General features: G+C 40.0%; 1 protein-coding gene across 1 annotated transcript in view; it reads right to left on the bottom strand.

Moving 5' to 3' along the window:
• Positions 1 to 7,263: 7,263 nt before the first annotated feature.
• BEAN1 (brain expressed associated with NEDD4 1) overlaps positions 7,264 to 18,475 on the bottom strand; it is a 61,419-nt gene continuing 50,207 nt past the window's right edge. Inside the window, exon 5 of the mRNA XM_085306440.1 lies at positions 7,264 to 7,692. Within this exon, the coding sequence (XP_085162566.1) occupies positions 7,344 to 7,692 (349 nt within the window). The 3' untranslated portion in view covers positions 7,264 to 7,343. The remainder of the gene's footprint in view (positions 7,693 to 18,475) is intronic.

The raw sequence follows: 18,475 nt of genomic DNA, 5'->3' as shown, positions 1-18,475 counted from the left end.
CCGGGTGCCCGGGCATGCCGCCGCCCCGGGCCCGGGCGCTCTTTCCTGGCCGCGGTGCCCGCTCCTGCGCCCCTTCCCGAGGCCTGGCGGGCCCCGCGCGAGGGGGTGTTAACGAGACGCTGCCCCCGAGCGCCAGGACTGGCCGGGTCCGGGAGGCCGTGCCCGCCGCTGCCCGCGTGAGAAGCTTCACAGGCTGCGCTTGAAACGGAAGCGGGGTCCCRCCGGGGGAGAGCAGGCTTCACTTCGGCTTCGCAGACCCTGCTTTTGAAACCTGGGGCGTCCCGCTGCTGCGCTGGCGTGCACCTGTGTGCTCCCATAAATTGGTGCTGCGAGGCGCCTCCCCACCATCCGAGCTGGGCTTGCGCCTTCAGCTGTGCCTCCACCAACTTGACTCGCTGCAAGTGTGAGTTTGACCTCGTGGTTTCTTAACGGCTTATCTCTCCGTGGGCTTTCCTTGCTGCGTGTAGATTTAGAAACGGGCGTCTGCCGTACTGCTGACCGCTTGGAGCGCGTGGGTTTCTCTGGGTGGGGAAATCTCGGGTTCGCGGGCCGCGGTCCTTCTAGTTTTCCCTTGTAGAAAGAAACTGTTGTGTTGCAAACAGGCTGGTTTTAACTCTCTTTTTCAGATGAAAGAGATTTCCAAAAGCATATGTTCTTSATTGTTGTTCCAAATGAGATGTTATTAGGAAATACTTTTGTAGATTTTGTTTATGGGTAATTGCTATATAAAAATTGCTGACCTAGCTGAGAGAGAAAGGAGGGGGGGAATCCCCACACTATGCCACACGTTAAAATGAGGCCATCTGGCCATCTGCTGCAATGTCTGAGTTTCTTCCCCTACCATATGTGCCCGYGTACACAGGCAAGCTTTGCTCTGCTCTCAGTAGGGTGCCTGCAGGCAGCTCAACTGTTTTCTCACCATATGCAAAACTTTATTGACCCAAATGAGAGGGTCTGATTTCATGTTTTTGCACACCAGATCCCTTAGGGAAGGTTGGATTCTTTAACCTTTGCAATTCTCTTTCATATATAGAATAGTTGCATTATATTAAATTCTAAGATATTTTTGCGGATTGATACCTGGCATCTTGCTCTTTTGCTTGTTCTTTTGTCATATTTTGCTTTTCCATAAAGTATTTTTTTTTGCATTTGCATAATACAGTATGTATTGAGTCACTGTATTGTTATTTTCTGAAATAGTCTCCATGTGTAGCCTCCAAGAATGAAATTTCTGTTCCCTTTTTCAAAGGTCCTCTTAAAAGTTAATACATTAAAAGTTTGTTCTCTAAAAGATAGTTTGATCACTTCCCCAGTATATGTGGTACCAACCCCTTATTGCCAACAGGCAATCACTYCTCCTTTAACAAAAGCTTGGAAATGTTTTTGCTAAGATGTTTTGTTCTTTTGTAGACTTACTGGGTTGGTTATTACTGGCTTTAACCTCTTGCAGAAATATAAACTCCTGTTAGGAGCAAAACTGTGATGTGACTTTTTTTTTTTTTTTCCCCCTTTTCTAATTCTTTTTCCTTTGACCAGAGCAAGGCAAAAACCTAGCCGTTAGTCCTAAGAGAGATGGAATAGCAATTCAGTAGAAAGGAAGCTTTCAGCTGTACATGCAAATTGTTGTCATTTTCCTGGAATTCAAAATACATTATGCTAATAGCCAGTGAATAGCACCAGTTCATATATCCTGATTCTCCTGATTTTTTTTTTCTTTTTCTTTGAAGTGGGTTGATTTTTAACAAAGAGTTACTGAAACAATAGCAATAGGAGAACAAGTATAAAGACTCAGATCCAAAACGTGAATGGCCTGCCCTGCATACCCCTAGGCTCCTTAGAGCTTTAATGTTGTGCCTCTGCTGAACATGGAAGCTGTTCTGCAAGTTACTTTTTCTTGTCCTAATGGAAGTAAGAATATGCAGGTGGACTGTCTGAAATTAGACCTGGGAATTTATCATATGCTTATTGGTTCAGCAAACAGTGTTCAAGCGTGCATTATTGTGAGCTGGGTGAATGAATACGAACTTTGCTAGGAAGAGGTTGAGAAGAAATCCTAATGCATGGGATGCTGTTGAGGATTCAGAAAACACAGAACTTTCTTTCTGATTTGTCTACAGTTCCTACTTCTCACGCAGCACATAGCTTTAGTGGAGCTAGAGCTTCTCTGCCTTCATTGGGGTGAATTACAGTAAAATCCAGGAGGTGCTTAGATAGAGCTATAACGATGAGTATTTTCACTGCAAGCTGCTTGCTGTGACAACAGTATAGTGTTAGAAGTTACGCAGTTCTTAGTGGGTAACTAATGCGATCTGGGCTGAGAATCCTCTTTTCCCAGAGGATATTGGCAGGACATCGAGGCTCTGGAAAGCTGCTAATAATGAGCAACAAAGGTACAACCAGGCCGTGAGGCAGTGTCAAACACTATCAGACAGTGCTAAAAAGAGGATGTGTAAAACTCCACCACAGGGAGGGGACTGAAACATGGCCTTCCTATTCCTGGTAGCGTATGGAATTCATCTTTCTCTGCATATTGTAAAAATACAAATTCCTTATTTCCCCTTAGTTATGTGTTAATATCTCATTTCTAGATAGTAGAGGTGAACAGCTTCCTATTCTTCATCATGCAAAAGCMAGAGATTAAAAAACCCTGGCCATTTGACTTGTTCCTTTCCTCTGGACAGTCAGGTTAGTCAGCCTCCTGCTTGACTGTTGGAGTCTCAACCTGGACCTTGTTTCCAAACTGAGGTGTTTAGCAGCAGCGAGTGGAGAGTTATTTTGAATGTTTCAGGAATAATAGCTCTGTTTATCTTCCCAGGCTGTTGGTGTGGGGGGTATTTCTTGTTAGCTTTTGTTCTCACAGCCTCGCATGAAAGCCTCGTGTGTAGCATATATTTGACTCTAATTCTCAGATGTTCTCCTGCAATCTAACAAGTCAGTCTGTGATGTGCATTTGTGAATATGAGCCTRCACTGCCCAAGTGTAGGAACTGCATTTGTCTTCACTGAATTTCATCCTGTTCTTTTCAGACTATTTTTGTCTCTTCAAATTCCAGTCTTCCTCTCCAATATACTCACAACTCTGTGATTTTAATGTCATTTGCTGATTTAATAAGTCTATTCTCTTAAAGTTCTTAATGAAAATACTGGCTGCTGCTAGATTCAKTATACTGATGCCCTGTAATCCCACCTGATGTGTCCTTCCAGACTAACTGAAAACAATTGATAAATTTTGTCCTGTATGATGATTGTAACTTTAAATAATTTATGGTTATAATTTTACATCGGTCGTGTTTCCCTGGTTTAAGAAGAACAACGATTTGTGAGATTCTATGAATGGCAATTCTGCCATGTAAAACTGGTAACCAGTTAGATCAGGTTGGTGTGGTTTGTTCTTAACAGATGCACATTGCTTTTTTTAAATTATTATTTTATTTTATTATTACTATTATCTTGCTATGCTTAAAACTGACTAGTTTGACTCTTTCTGGGAAGACTGGCCTGATATTTCCCGGCTTTTCCTCTTCAAGGTGGGCAGTATGTTGCCATTTTCCAGTCTTCTAACTTTAGTAATTTTCAAAGGAACCCATGAATGCATTTGACTTCTGCTTCCTGAAGTGCCTGAGTGTTTTGCTYGAGAGTGGTGAATCCTCCCTTCCCGCTCTTGCGGCGCTGTGCTGGTTGGGCCCTGCCGGCACTTAGTGCCCCATGCGCTGTGTGCAGGGACCTGGCAGCCCCGCAGAACTGCTCCAACAAGAGCGAGGATTCAGCGGCACCCCATTCCTGTGATCCCTAACAACGGTACGTGGTTGAACTACCATGTTGCTTAGTCAAGCTGATTAATAGGCAGGGAAAGGCTGTGGATAGTCCCAAAATGATACAGATGCAATAAAAAGCACAGGAGCTGTATAGAATCCATGTATATTCTTTACTAAAAGTTTTATGTAAAGGTCAGTATACTGAAAACTGAAGCAAAGGAGATGACTACAGACATACAGTATTATTAGCACTTAGCATGTCCAAACAGTTTTCTTTCTGATACTAATATTGTAAAAGGACTGTGTTCAACCTGCTTTTAGGACAGGCTTTAAAATGGCATAGGGGTTTTTGATAAAATCTGGTAGCAGGATAGGAATTTTTTGGAGTCTTAACTTCACTCCCATTAAACTTGAGAGAGGCTCTGTCAACTCTGAGATTCATCCTGAATCTTAAATATTCACTAAGAAACAAAAACTATGTTCTTATTGCATCATGAAAAGAAATCTCAGCACCATTCTGAGAGTAGCAATGGAAGAAGTTAGAGCAGCTTTACAGCTGCAAACTTCACTTTTCTATAATTGTCTGTCTGCAATGGTATATGGATTGGATTTATAAACTATTTTCACAACTTTGTTGGATATCACACAGTTGAAAAGATTAATAGGAATAGAAAATTCTAAGTCACTCTTGTAAGCGATCTTGATAAGGTGTCACTGAAGATAGCACACTTAATTTACAGTTTGCTTTTTAATTATACTGTAGATAATRAATGAAGTAACCTTTTATGTCATATTCAAATACCAGGTGTTTTTGAATAGAAAATTTTCTGTCAAGATAACATACCTATGCATTTAGTGTTAACTTATAAAAATGCTATAGTATTCATACTTTTTTTCCTTGCATGTAGAATCATTGCTTATGAAGGACCACACTAGTAGCAWTATGTACGTTGCTTCTGTATTTCATGTGAGCATGGAAGTGTTTGTTCTGGTTGGCATCCGTATCCCTGGGACAAAGAAGTTGGGCATGTTTTGATGGATGACTGCCTTGTTGTGAGCCCTGTGTTGTAGGTGACTTACAAAGTAATACACCACAAGAGGGAGTAATCAGCTCTTTGTAAATAATGCTGCTAGGTAAAATCCAAATCACAATACTAAGGATCTATTAACTCTTACCAAATGAAAAAAGATTTTATTTAGTTTTCCCCAATTCTAGTACTGCAAACATTTTTTTAATCATGAATTAAAATATAAATATCCCATTTTTATCAGAGGCCTGCTTAAAATTAGATATTTGAAAAATCTTGTCTCGTTTCCACAGATGTAAGGTTAGTGGAAGAGCATGCAATCCCTATCATGTTAAAAGCCAAACAGTTAAAAGGATTTTTCAAAACGCACAGAAACTGTAGGCGTGTGTGACAGCAGAGGCCTGACTGTTGACATGAAAAGCCTTTTGCTGTCTGGAGAAGAGCCTTCAGGATTGCCACGTTATAGTTAAAGGAGAGACTGTTTTTTAAAGCAGAGGCATCACATCTCATATTTGTTGTCTTCTGCTTGTTTAGCAGAGTTGCCCCCTGCCTCCTTTCCCCGTGGCAGTCCCAGAAAATCGGGGCCTCGTCACAGTGCCGCGGGGCTGCGAGGGCTGCAGGGAGACACAGCTACGACAGCAAGGCCTATTCTGCATAAATAAATCTCTATACTTTGCTTTACGTTATATTTCTGTACCAGTAAAACGGACTAGTGTATTTCTACTTTGGTTTCCTTTCCTGGCCCTAGTAGGACGGTGTGGAGTTAGTGTATCTGGTTGCAGGATACCTTGTATTCAACACAACTGTTTCAAGTGGTAATTTGTAGRGAGGAATGGTTAGTTCTGTCTCTTACAAATCTGAACATCAAAGACAGCCTTCATGCTGGCAGTGCCTACTAGCAATTTTTTTAAGATAAAACGGTGAATTTTTGTTGCTTTGGCTATAGTATACTGGGAACACTGAATCTTGCTGAACTGYGAAAGAATTCTCTGTATTAGCAAAATACGTATTTACCCTTAGCTACTTAGCAAAAAATGCAAGCTTATTTTATCCCTTCATGTGCATATGAATTAGTAATAATGAAATTTATATAGTAGTAAGAACTATATAATTACTTCCCATCTACATATTAATTGTGTCAATCTTTGGAGTATTGATTGATTACAGCTGAAAATTACTTAGTATGTACAGAAAATCTAGGTGCAATTTTAATAGTTTAGATGATACTTCCTTTTAAATACAGTTATATATTTACTATATTCCTTTTTACATATCCTTCAGTGGGGGTAGTAAACTKAAGTCCATTTTGTCAGCGTAAAAATTAAACAGTTTTTTTTTTTCAGTGAAAATACCTGTAAGAGATTTAATGCAGATGACACAGTAACTCTGCTAACTGAAACTGGTTGAGAATGTGGTTTAGTCCTTAYGTGGAGACAGTGTGCTTGTGCACTGTGCAATATTAAACTCTCATGTCTGCAGTTTCCATCTGCTCTTCCTGCTTGTATGCATCTCCAACTTTTATGCATTTATCAAATGAATGTGCAAAGAGTCCAGGTCTATGAACAGATGCTAGATTTCCAGGTAGCAAAATTTGAGTAAAACAGATCTTGCCTAATAMAAGGAGTTTCTGCACAAAGGGAGGTTCGCTAAGTTACTGGGCATTCAGGTTCAGTATCCATTATTTATGACACTTCTGCAATTACCAGAGGGAAAGGTCAAAGTCCTTTGTAACACTAAAGACTTCTTACTGAAAAAAGAGATCAGTTGGTGCTTGAAAATGCAGTGATGCAYGATGAGAATCAGCATGAAACAATTTCTGAGATTCCAGATATGGCCCTTTCCCTGGCTATCTCAAATCGCCGTGATGGGTGTGTGGCTCCGAAGCCTGCACACARCTGGAGCATGGCCTCTGCAGGTAAAGCCAATTAGATTTTGGGGATCCCTTGGTACCTCTCCATTGCTTGCCACTGTTTTCTTTTCAGGAAAATTTAAGCAGGCTTTGGAATGGTCTGTAAAGTCTGATACTGACCAGACAATACAAAGGAAGAATTTGAACATCAGAATATTATTTTCCTTTTTCTTTTGTTCTTATGTGGTACTTTCACTCACAAAATGTTAAAACAGAGRCAGTACTCTATCTCTGGCTACTGAAATTCTTATTTAGACAAAGAATCATTTTAAAATGCTTCTCTCTTGCTGTCAAGRCACTTAATGCACTAGTGATGCACCAGTGATGCCTACGAAGACAAGATGATATTCTTTTTCCTTCTGCTCTACAACATGCAAAGTATAAAATCAGCAGGTAAACTGACTGGATAACTTGTATCTACATTAAGAGTCACTGATTTCAATGTGTTTAGAAATGCTTCAAAAAGGTCAGAAGCACAAAGAAGGGAAGTTTTATCTAAACTTTCAAAACTCATTGTAAAAATAAAAAAAAAAAATTACATTCCCTGTTTAAAGATATAAAATAGATCAAACTTTCAGAGGCTCTATTCTTTAATTGAAATGTTTTCCTCTGTCTGAGTCCTTTGGAAGAATGGAAAGGAAGAGTCACTTGTTCACCTGATTTGGTTCAGAATGGTCTGATAATCAGTGGAAGAATTTTTCAGTGCATCCATTGGAACCAGTGGAATGGGAATATTCTGTTCACACACCACCATTTCATACAGGGGAGCAGCCTCCAAAGTGAAAGAGGACAGAGAGATGGATGAAATGGGCTGCTCCAAGTCCTGCAGTCTGACTGCATAATTTGCAGCTTGTTCTATAGTCCCAGATGCTGCCTCCTCGTCCAGGCTAATGTTTATAGATATTTCATTTCTTTGATAAGGGTCCATAAGAGAATATGGAGGGGGATCATCCGTAGGAATATATATTTGTGTTGCTCCTGGCCCAACGCACTCATCATAGCTGAAAGAAAAACAATTTTTTTTCATTAAATTTGTGTGAAAAATACCACACTATATTTTCAGCGTGACAGAGGCAGGTAAAGTGAGAGGAAAAGGATCATTTAGTCTCTTGTTCCTCAGCCCTCATCCTCACCCCACCATGTGAGACACTCAATAATACTTGAATATGCATCTCTAAGTACCTCCGTGTTAATTCCAGAAGACTCAGTGAAAGTTCAAACCGTATTTTTCTGCAAGAGAGTAACAGCTGTGGTAGCAATGCTCAGCTGAGGTGCCTAGGGATTAGCCTTGCTCCTTGCTGCTGGTTACGTGGGAGCTGGAGGAAGGATATTGTCGCTGTCTGGAGGATGTGGCTGATGCACAGCTGTGCCCATTGCACCAGTCACTGTAGGTGTATGCAGTGGAAGGTGGTTCCTGCTTTTAACCATTTGTAGGTAGCTGAGATAGAAAGTGGATGGGGCAAAGGAAGTGATGTTGCCATTTTATAGTTTTGGAAATAAGGCATAGAGAGCTTTAAGGTGAGTTTAAAGCTGAACATCATGTCAAATCCTGTCCTTGTGACTCTTAGGCCTCTAGGACATACTACCTCTCTGTGCTCAGCCAGCAGTTACATGCAGTGGATTGTCTAAGGTGCRGGTGATCTGTGCTTGCAGGGGTGGCAGGATTTCTGGCTGAGGTGCAGAGCTGGGATGAATAATCCTGATGGACTCAGGCGGCCAGTAGATTCCCCATCATGTTGCCCCAAAAGAGGAGGAATGTGAGAGACTGATCTCTGGGATTTCCACATGGCGCCAGTGCAGGTCTACCTGTGCTTRATAGTTCTGTCTGTGCACCAGGCTAGAGCTGGGAGCTTATCACCTCCTCAAGTCTGTGAGGGTCTTGGGCACTTGCTGCCCTAGTGCAAATGCAAATAGGCAATTTAGGATTTCAGCTGAGACTACACAGTCTAGGAAGGCTCAAGAAGGATAATTAATGAACTCAGTCCAGYGTGTCTCACAATACTAATATTGTCCAGGGTAGTCCAGTATCTGGCTATGCCACAGCTTCATCTGTTTGCTCAGAAYGTTACAGCTGAATACGCTTCTGCTATCAAACCAGCTCAGGTCTAGTGGTCTGCAGGAGGGCTCTGTTTTCCTGGCTTACTGCCTGTACTGGGATGGGGAACAGGCATGATGTTGYGTTTAATTGTTGGATCTCCTTTGTTTGTGACTACTGTGCTTGGCTGTTTCATGGTCACTTTTAATCTGATTTCTGAGGTGGCAATATTTCCTGTAAAATCCTTATCTTATTCAGCTGAGCCGAAAAACAGCTCTGGAGCCAGACAAATTAAGAACCCATTTCCTCAACCACACGAACTGCTGAGTGATTAAGATCTAAGATATTTCCTGAAACATAGCATATTTAGCATACATCTTCCCTGTAGACAGCAGGCAGTCATTCTGGCCCCAATAATTGCATTACTGCCATGCTAAGCTAATAAACCCTGCTTGTAGATTATAAGTGGCTTGTGGTGGGGCAGCTCACATCAGTGGAGTGAGCTCTCATCTGCTGCAATCAACCACCGAGATGCTGCCTTAGAAGAATACTTGGTTCTGCAGCTCTTAGTCATACCTTCCCCTCAAAGTACTGCTGTTGATGTTAATGGGACTGATCAGGGCAGTCAACGGGGTGGAAGTGTTTTTGGGGGGAGGGGAGAGGCAAGAAAATGAAGTCTTATCACCAGGTTAATAAATAGCTCAAATATCCAGAGGTGTTTTTATTTTGACCCTTCTTTATCTTATTTTTATATTCATGAGGACAATGGTTTTAAATTTAGATTTGAAAATTCTGCTKTTCACATCAGGAAAAAATGATACCAAAAACAACAACTGTGTTCTTAAGCCCCTGAAAGAAGGCTGTTCWGTAGATACTTCAGAAACATATCCTGGCAAGTAGATGGTCAAATTGTTCTCATATAGCACGTGGAARGGATCTCAGTCCAGGCACTACTAAACCCAGTACAGCTTTCAAGTGTACCTGATATTCTGTTAAGTGATCCCAAACCTCAGTCAAAGACCAAGGATGTGATGCTGCAAGCTCAACTCTACATGAAGCCAGTGAGAGTAAAGAGAGCAGGGAACTTTGCAGGATTACTTACTCTGAACTGTATATCTTTGCTTAGTTCACATTTTAGGATAACTGCTGACCCAAAGCCCAGTGAATTTATTTGAAATATTTCCACTGATTTTTGGCAGACTTAATCAGGCTAACGAAGAGCTCCTACCAGATCCTGTTACCATAGCAAAAGAGTGAAAAGAATTTCAGTTTTGAAAAACCGACAGTAATACAAGGTCCAAGGTAGAAAATTTTGAATCCCTTTGAGACACAAAAGGGAAGAAGGTAGTCTAATTCCTGAGTTTTGTACCTAGGACCTGTGCAAAGAAAATCTGCCACTAACCTCAAGGAGAAATGGGCACAGTATGAACCTTCTACCTACTGCATTTCTTTCCTTTGGATTTCRTTTAATATCTTTCATGCAGTGTAGCTCAGCTCTATAAAACTAAAATGTTCAATGGGGTAAGCAGTGATTCTTTTTTAAATCATCAAAACAGATCAGAAATGAATTATAGTATTCAAGGCATGGCATTCTAGCAGTTTGTTCTCCAAACCAATATATTAGTTTGAGGATACTCTTTCTTTGTATCTATGTGATAGATAGGAATAAAAAAATCCTCTCTTCCTCCAAACTCCAAGGCAAGTAATATCCATCCCTCCCCCTCATTTTTGGCGATTAGGATCACATTTAACACCCCCCCCACACACACACACACCCCCCACAACCTTGCACCTCATAAAGCAGTAAGGAACACGTGCCAGATTTTCAATTAATTAACTTCTTGGCACCTTCACAGCTGTGAAGATCATTATGTCTAAAGAAGCAACTATAAATCATTCACGTAGTGTGTTTTTTAAATAAGTTACTATATTCTGTTTGCAGTTTGTGATCTTGGTACTTGGTTTTCCATATTCTTGTCTAAGCATGGTATCTTTGCTTATAATGCTGACATAGCAAACAGCAATAGCAGTTTACAAAAGCTAATAGTGGAGACTACAGGTAAGGTTCTTAGCATTTTGTGTTGAGGATGGAATGGAGATGAATTAAGGCTGCATATTAACTTTGTGTTTTTCATTTTTTGTGGGGGCGGTTTCTCCTTTTCCTTCAGATGGCCTCAGTAATTTGGTTATGCTTTCAGTGGGCTGCTGGAGAAGTGTTCCTGTAATGTAATTAATGAGTTAACAATGCTACAAACATGACTTTTATTTTGCAAGGAGGAAAACAGTCTGTGCTTCAAAGAGCCCATAATATGGGAACTTGTGCATCTAGTCTTTACCAGATCTTTTTTATTAGAGCATTTCTAGCAAGTATTAAAATAAGTAATATACAATTACACATGCACCCACTATCTATGTTAGGGGTTGGGAAAACATTCTTAAGTTTTAAAGGATTACTCATTTGGGAAAAAAAAAACAATAAAGATCTCTCCTTGCAGCTAATCAACAGGTACTGATGTCAGTGATTCTGGACTAAGTCCTCACTGTGGTCTTTTAAAATAAAGTTTCATGTTTGAGGAGAAGAGGCATTTTGCTGCAATAAGGTGTGTGGAGTGAACAGAGCAGCCTGGAACAGAATAAAGGAACTGCCTTTTCAACAGCTAGCAAGGGGACTTCAGTACTGGAGGAGCCAAGAGGACGCGAGCTCTTGTTTAACAGAGGGAAGAGCAAGGGGTAAGAAGAGTTATTTGGAGATGCTGAGCTCCTTCTATTTCTTTGCTGTTTTCCCCTTCTGTCGTGAAGAAGGTGTAGGCTCAGTTTCTCTTATATCCCTGAAAGCTGTAGCCCAGTTTGTTTTGCTTTAGCTCATCTTCTGCTTCCCTAGAACATGGCATAAAGTGGACAGGAGAACACCAGGGCTGTGGTCATTTCGGCATTAGCATGAAGGTAGAATAACCCCACACGGCACTGTGGAGGGTGGCATTAATTTTGAGTGATGGTCACTGGCATCCTGACGTCGGTAAGAACGCTTCCCTTTGTGTTGATTGTGGCGTGAAAGGTAATGTACCGTATGCAGGGAGCTGCAATGTGCTGAGTGGGTGGGAAATGTCACCTGAAGTTAGGTTAAGGTGATGCTATGTCACTTGTTTCATTGTGTGGAGAGCTATTGTCACTGAGTTTAGTACAGCCCTAGCACGGTGCTTTTCACCTGAGCCTCTAAAGAGTTGTACCTGCGTGATGGCATGTGTTGTGCCATCACTGAGAGGTTGCGTGTTTTTTTAACATGTAGCACCTTGTTCTCTCCTTCAAGAATCAAATGAGCTTTCTCATCTCTAGCAGGTTAATTTGGGGGAGGATAGCTGTTACAGTTGACAAATTTGGGTTTGTTTGATGCTTCAGAGACAAAGACTTTAAAAATAAGCTTAAAATCTCTTCCAAGTTTGTTATGTATTACCTAGGTGCTATATAAATGAGTGATTTGCTGTATGTATTCCTGGCTTATACATGCATTTGGAGATTTGGAGGGTAAATGGTATGAGATGCAGATCGTTTTGTGTCAGGCTAGTTGTGTTGGACAGAAGCTGTTAGTGGGATGGATGAAAAACCCTTGGGAGATGGTTGAATGGAGAGTGAGGGAGSTGTAGGTGTCTGGTTGTACATGATAGATTCTGTATATGTGCTCTTTTAAATGCAGTGGATCAGTAAAGAGAAAACATTCTCATTTTTGGAATAGGAAAGATTTGTAAAGCACTTCAAGAGGAGTGATTGTCCTGGGTAAACTTTACAAACAGTGCTACTCTAGCTTCTGCTGTACGTAACAACGGCTACAATTAAAAAGAACCAGCACGTCAGTAACAGTCAGTAATGATGATTCTTAAYAAAATTTTACTATTAAATGTGAGTCACTTAAGTAGGGTAACTGCTCATTTCAGTGGAGTAGCTGGCTCAGACATGTGTAAAGGTGTTGCTTTGGGGTGAGTCAGCCCTCCTGCCYTGTCACATACTCCCACTCTTCCCCTTGCACTCCCTCCTCACAACCGTGATCCCGTCTGRATCTAAACAAGTGCAAAGAAAGTTGGGTTTTTGCTGGGCTGAGTTACTACTGGAACTACTGAGTTTCTAAATTCACAGTGGTGAAGTATAAAAGATGGTGAAAGTAGGGTGAGACTCAGACCAMAACTCACGAACAGAATTTCTCAGCCATATCATAAAAGTGAACCTTCAGTACAGCTATAGTAATGGCATCTGTGTGTGTGTGTGTATATGTATGTATGTGTGTGTGTATGTGTGTATATATATATATATATATACACACATATATATGTTTTGCAACTGAAAATGCAAAAACATGGAGGTTGTATGACTTTACTTCAAAATACAAAAATTCCTGTTAATATCTTACAGAAGATTTGTATAATGATACTGTTATGCTTTATCTGAGATTCATAGAACTCTATGATGTTATTGTACATGTAAAAAGTAGATGGTGCTTGATGATCAGTACAGCAATTATGGGGAAAAAGCCTTTTAGCCAAAAAATAAATGCTTTTGGAAAGTATTATGTTACCGCAACATAATACTGGACTACAGGAACTTGTTACRTAGCATCTTGTGAATATCATATATCTTTTCTTTTTCATCTCTGAAAAAAGAAAACTGTTTCTTTTATTTCCTGACTCCTTGATTACAGCACTTATGGTGAATTCACTTTAATTTATTTATTTTTTCTTAATTATAATACCCTAGGTTTCAAGGTATTTCATAGGCATTCATGAGTGAGGAAGAATTACTGGCCTTGAGACGCATTGTTGCCCTCATTTCTTTGTCTTGTTTCTTGTCAGARTAACTTCATTGTTTTTGTAGACTGCTGCTGAGCTTTTAAGGGATAACTATGCTAGGAAAGGGGAGGAGGGCTGCTGTCTTGTAACACTATCTTAGCAAATGTAAATGTGATCCACACAGAGAATAGTAATACTTCAAGCAGATYTTCAGTCTGACCTGGTAGATTCAGAGTATTTGGGGGAGGGGAAGAATAATTTCCYGAATTTGTCAGGTCTCATTGCAGTGAGTATTAGGATAGGTTTGTTGCTAAGGAAACAAAAGAGCTTATTTAACTAGCTGTCATTTATAAATTATGACCCACTCTGGGGAGAGAAGAAGGTTCAATTTACAGGATTTTTAAAGAAGCAAACAATAGCTAGTGAAAAAAGACAAATCTGAGGGATGACAAATTTTTCTTTGGAAATAGATGTTTTTTTGTTTACTTTGTTCCTCTCTTACATATTGTGACATAATTGAAATTCTCTCTCTCTCTCTCTTTTTTTTTTTATTTTGCTAACGACTGTTTTAAAATAAAAGTGAACAGAATTGCTTATCTTTTGCTGGAAAATACATGTGTTGATAGGTTTAAACTACAGTAAAAACAACACAGGATGTTTAATGCTATTGTTGCCTAATAAAGCTGAAATTGGAACAAATATGCTGTGACTATCTAAAAGGAAAATCAAAGGAAAAACTAAACTGATGTGGTGGATGACAATGCAACTAGTTTGACTAATGATGCTATCTCTGATTGCGCGGTCTGTGGGATAGGATAATACTATGTGAGAATTGCTTACTATGACTGATCCCAAATTATGGTGGTTAGAGGTGAGTAATAAACATGCAGCACCCAGAGATGACAGCTCACAGTGTCAGCCAAGATGGGGCACTGGTAGAATGATGCAGTACTCTCTAAAATCATGGATTTCTTTTTTCTGGGGAGTCCCTAAATGCTTTGTTACACGTGTGTGAAACATAGCTATTTAAATAATGGGAAAACTCCAGTTAAAGGACTCTGGAGGAGCCTACATCTTTTCATGCTGGCTGTRGTACAGCATAGAAAGTCTAGCTACTCAGAAATTAGAAAAATCTTCCTTTTTTTTTTTGTCAGTATTGATACAGCTTTAAATATTGTGATTATTTTGCATAGTACAATGAGTTTCTGGTTGGAAATGCTTGGTGCCTCTCTTTCATCAGATGTCTTCAGTGCTGCAGGGTATTTTGTGCAACAATATTTGCAATTCTAGCTTGAAACTGGAACAAGGTGCAGAACAGGCTGGTCAGATGATGCAGAAACACAAAGGATAAGTTTGACAAAACTAAAAGAACTTTGGGTTAGCCTCACAACATGAAGGCTGAGATGTGAGATGATTTTTGACTACAGATGTCAAACAAGTAAATGGAGAGGCTTGGGCATTTAAGAGGAAGGGAAATGGYACAAAAACACTCAGAAATTGGCTGTAAACACATTTAAATTTAAGCTGGAAATGAGAAGATGGCCATAATAATTAGGAATTAGTTCTGTCCTTAAGTATTCTGGAATGAGTGTAATAGGGACAAAGGATCTTTGCAGATTTCATTATGGAATGAAATAACTTTGTTAATTATACGAAAGGGTYGCTTGGAGCAGCAGTGACAGGCCTGTGAGACTGCAGCAACCCWATGTAACTTTCAACTCTATGTTCATCTGGCCAAAGTGATCCTTCCTGGAGGATGATCTGTAAGTACAGAGGAGTGAGAGGAAGGCAGCTTGAGGGAAACCTGTCCATACCACAGAGAGGAACTGATGGAGCTGCTGCTGGTCTGATGGCATTCATGTCATCTGAGGATCTCGCTAGGGAAGGACTCTGTTTCCATGTACATCAAAGACATCTGGAGTGCTTGTCTAGACAGACTTGCTGGAATCTCACTTGCAGACTGAGCTCTCAAGGGATGGCTTAATATTGGGCACTAAGGCAATTTTCCTATGYTCAGCAGATGGGCTGTTAAATGTGAGAGTCAAGAAAGAATCCCTTCAAAGCAAATAGCAACCAACTGATCAAAAAGCAATTAACCTGTTTCTATATCTAATATAAATTAGGAATGCCATGAGGATGTGAAGGGAAGGGCTTTGAGGACTGACTGTATGCATGTGTTAATAGTACTGGATTTTATCAAGCCTGAGSAATACAATTCTCTCTAGAAATGATCTTACTTAGATTTGATAAGATGAACAGATGAGGTACAGTGAGCCCTTAAAAAAAAAAAATCCAAGTGCGAACACTAGGATAAGGGGTGACTAACAGATTTTCATCATAGYGAACCCTGCAGGACACATTTCAATGTGAAATATAAAGAGGACTTGTGTGGTTTCCATTAAAACCCTTCCTGAAGGTAAATCCCTTCATCTCTCTCTACAGTCATTCCTCAGCGATGTTACTCTATTAGACAGTCATGAGTCACAGATGAAAAAGGCGATAACTTTGGTTGCCTAAAGCTCTATACGTATCATTAATACYCAGTCGTTAAGGAGTGAAAAAGCACTTAGTCAGGTAAGGTGAAATGGATTTCCTCTGGGCAAAAGGTGAAAAGTTGGTAAAATTCCTTTCATGTAAGGACCCTCAAATTGCCTTATTAGGATTTTTAAAACTCTTCTCATCAAGAAAATTTAGTTATTCTTAATTAACTAGGTCCTTTAACTAGTACAATACTGTACTTTCAGCCATTTAAAACATTGTTTTCCTTCAAAGTCATAATTACTATGATGATGGTTAAGCTGTGGCAGAGATGGCTGCTATGTTTTGTCCTGGTTGAATTTGGCCAAGTTTCTTACTCTTGAGGGAAAAAGAGCTTGGTGCTTTAGAATTGTAGCTAGATTGTCTCAGTTGTCTTTCTCAGTAGGATGATTGAACTTTCTTGGAAATAAATACCTTATCTCTAGTGACAAAGACTGCTTAAGGTTAGCTTAACTTCCAGTTCGGCTAAATGTATCAGTACATGACAGAAATAAGCTGTAAARTATGACTAATATCTTGATCCTGTGTAGTTCATACCTGCTGTATTTTATTTTCATTTTTTCCCTCTTAACTTCATGTAAAAATTAATCTGATAGATGCTCACACAGATCTCTGATTCATTAGGAAGTCATTAATTATCCTAAAGAGATGTTTATGGAGAGGAACACCRTGTATTTTGGGTTGTCAAGACAAATTGACCAAACTGCTTCTCTGTATCTGCCCTGAACTATAGCAGGGTGATGATAAAACTCAATGCATAGTATTCCTCTAAATCTAGTGTAAAACCTAATGTTAAAAGAAAAAAAAGTGAAAGCATCTATACTCATAGTCAAATTGAGTCTCAAATGAGATTTGTGGCTTAGGTATCAAAGCAATTAAGTTATTAACATCCCAAGGCATCTTTCATGAATTAATTTCCCAATTAGAGTTTTTATATAAATAGTATTTTGTACTGCAGCTTCTACAGAAAAGYGAAGATTGTGCAGTYGTACCTTGAATAACTATAGTCAAATGTAGATTACTTTTTTTACCGCCTGTTCTTGCTCCTACAGGAAATCTGCAATATTTTTATGTTCATATAGCTTGCTGTGAATTATGAGCTATGTTGAAAGTGTAGTAATAGTTCATTTGGAAGAATCAATAAACTGTACATAGAGGTTGATTGTACAGAGGTTGATGAACTACAGAACAGAAACAAAAGTTCTGTATCTCATGCTCTGACCGCTGGCTTGCTTTTGAAGAGCTCTCATCAAGGCCTGTTTTCTCTGCTAGCSACCTAATGCCTGTATCCTCGCTACATGCTTTTCTCCTTAGTCAGCCCAAAAGAAGGCCAGGAAGGTCTTTGTAGCTGCTTTTGGAGAACTTGTTAAAGCAAGAACATGAAGAAAGTTGCTCCACCTGTCTCCATATTGTTTATGTACAACAGCAGCCAGAAAAGGGTTGGTCTTAGAAGCAGACTCTATTTTGAGTAAACCTGTAGTTAGAAAGAGGAAGGGGGGGAAAAAAAAATGTAGGGCGGTTCAACCACTATTTGCTCTTTGTAAGATGCAGCACTACCGAAYGCCTGAAGTGATGTTCTATTTAAAACTATTTCTCTGGTTTCATTGGAGGGAGAAATTGAATTCCTCTGTGTGTTAACTCAGCGCGCGTGAGGCGTACAGAGGGGGTAGAGAGAGCCTGAGGTGAAGTCCTGTCGTTCATTGTGGCCATTCTTGTACAGGCAGGCATGATTCTGGACACTCACAAATATGGAAGGAACTGCAATATAATTTCTGGAATGAGTCTCTTTGGAAAGACCTCTTCTGGCGATGTTACCGCACAAGGCAATTAAAACTGCCTGATATTTAGAGGACATTCCTTTAGAATGATGCTACAGTGTAGGCAACTGTGGCTGCACAGTGCAGGTTTTGGTTAAGCAACTAAAATGGTAACCTACTTCCCTCAAAGATTGCCCATGTGAGACGAATAGTCCCAAACAATTCTATCCGCATCCCAAATTCGGAGGTGAAGTTCCTCCAYTTATGCAATATGCCACAGGCAGGATGGGACCCTTTCCTTCTTAAGGAGTCTCATGCGCACAAGAAATTCRTAAGGACTTGGTTAAAAGCTGAAAGCTGCTTTGTGTTGTCACAGCAGCTGTGGAATCTTGCAAGAACGAGGCAAAGCTAATTTGGAATAATTTGGGGCAAATTTTGTAATGGAAATGTACAACTTTACATGCAAACAGTAATAGGATGTGAAGCTGCAGGCTGCTGGTCAACTGGAGGGAAAACATTCTTTTGGGTGACTTATGACACATACCAAAACCCAGGTATGCTGTTAAAACTGATACACAAACCTAAGAGGGAAAGTCTGTTTCCATGGAGACCTCTCTGTGCTGTTGTTAAAGATAAAAGTTTAGTTGACAAGGTCCAGCCAAGAAAGGACAGATCAACA

The sequence above is a fragment of the Rhea americana genome, unplaced genomic scaffold (assembly GCF_003343005.1).
Source record: "Rhea americana isolate MKP2758 unplaced genomic scaffold, rheAme1 scaffold_24, whole genome shotgun sequence".
Lineage (NCBI taxonomy): Eukaryota > Metazoa > Chordata > Aves > Rheiformes > Rheidae > Rhea > Rhea americana.
The sequence above is the reverse complement of the archived record's forward strand: the minus strand, read 5'-3'. Positions and strand labels throughout refer to the sequence as shown.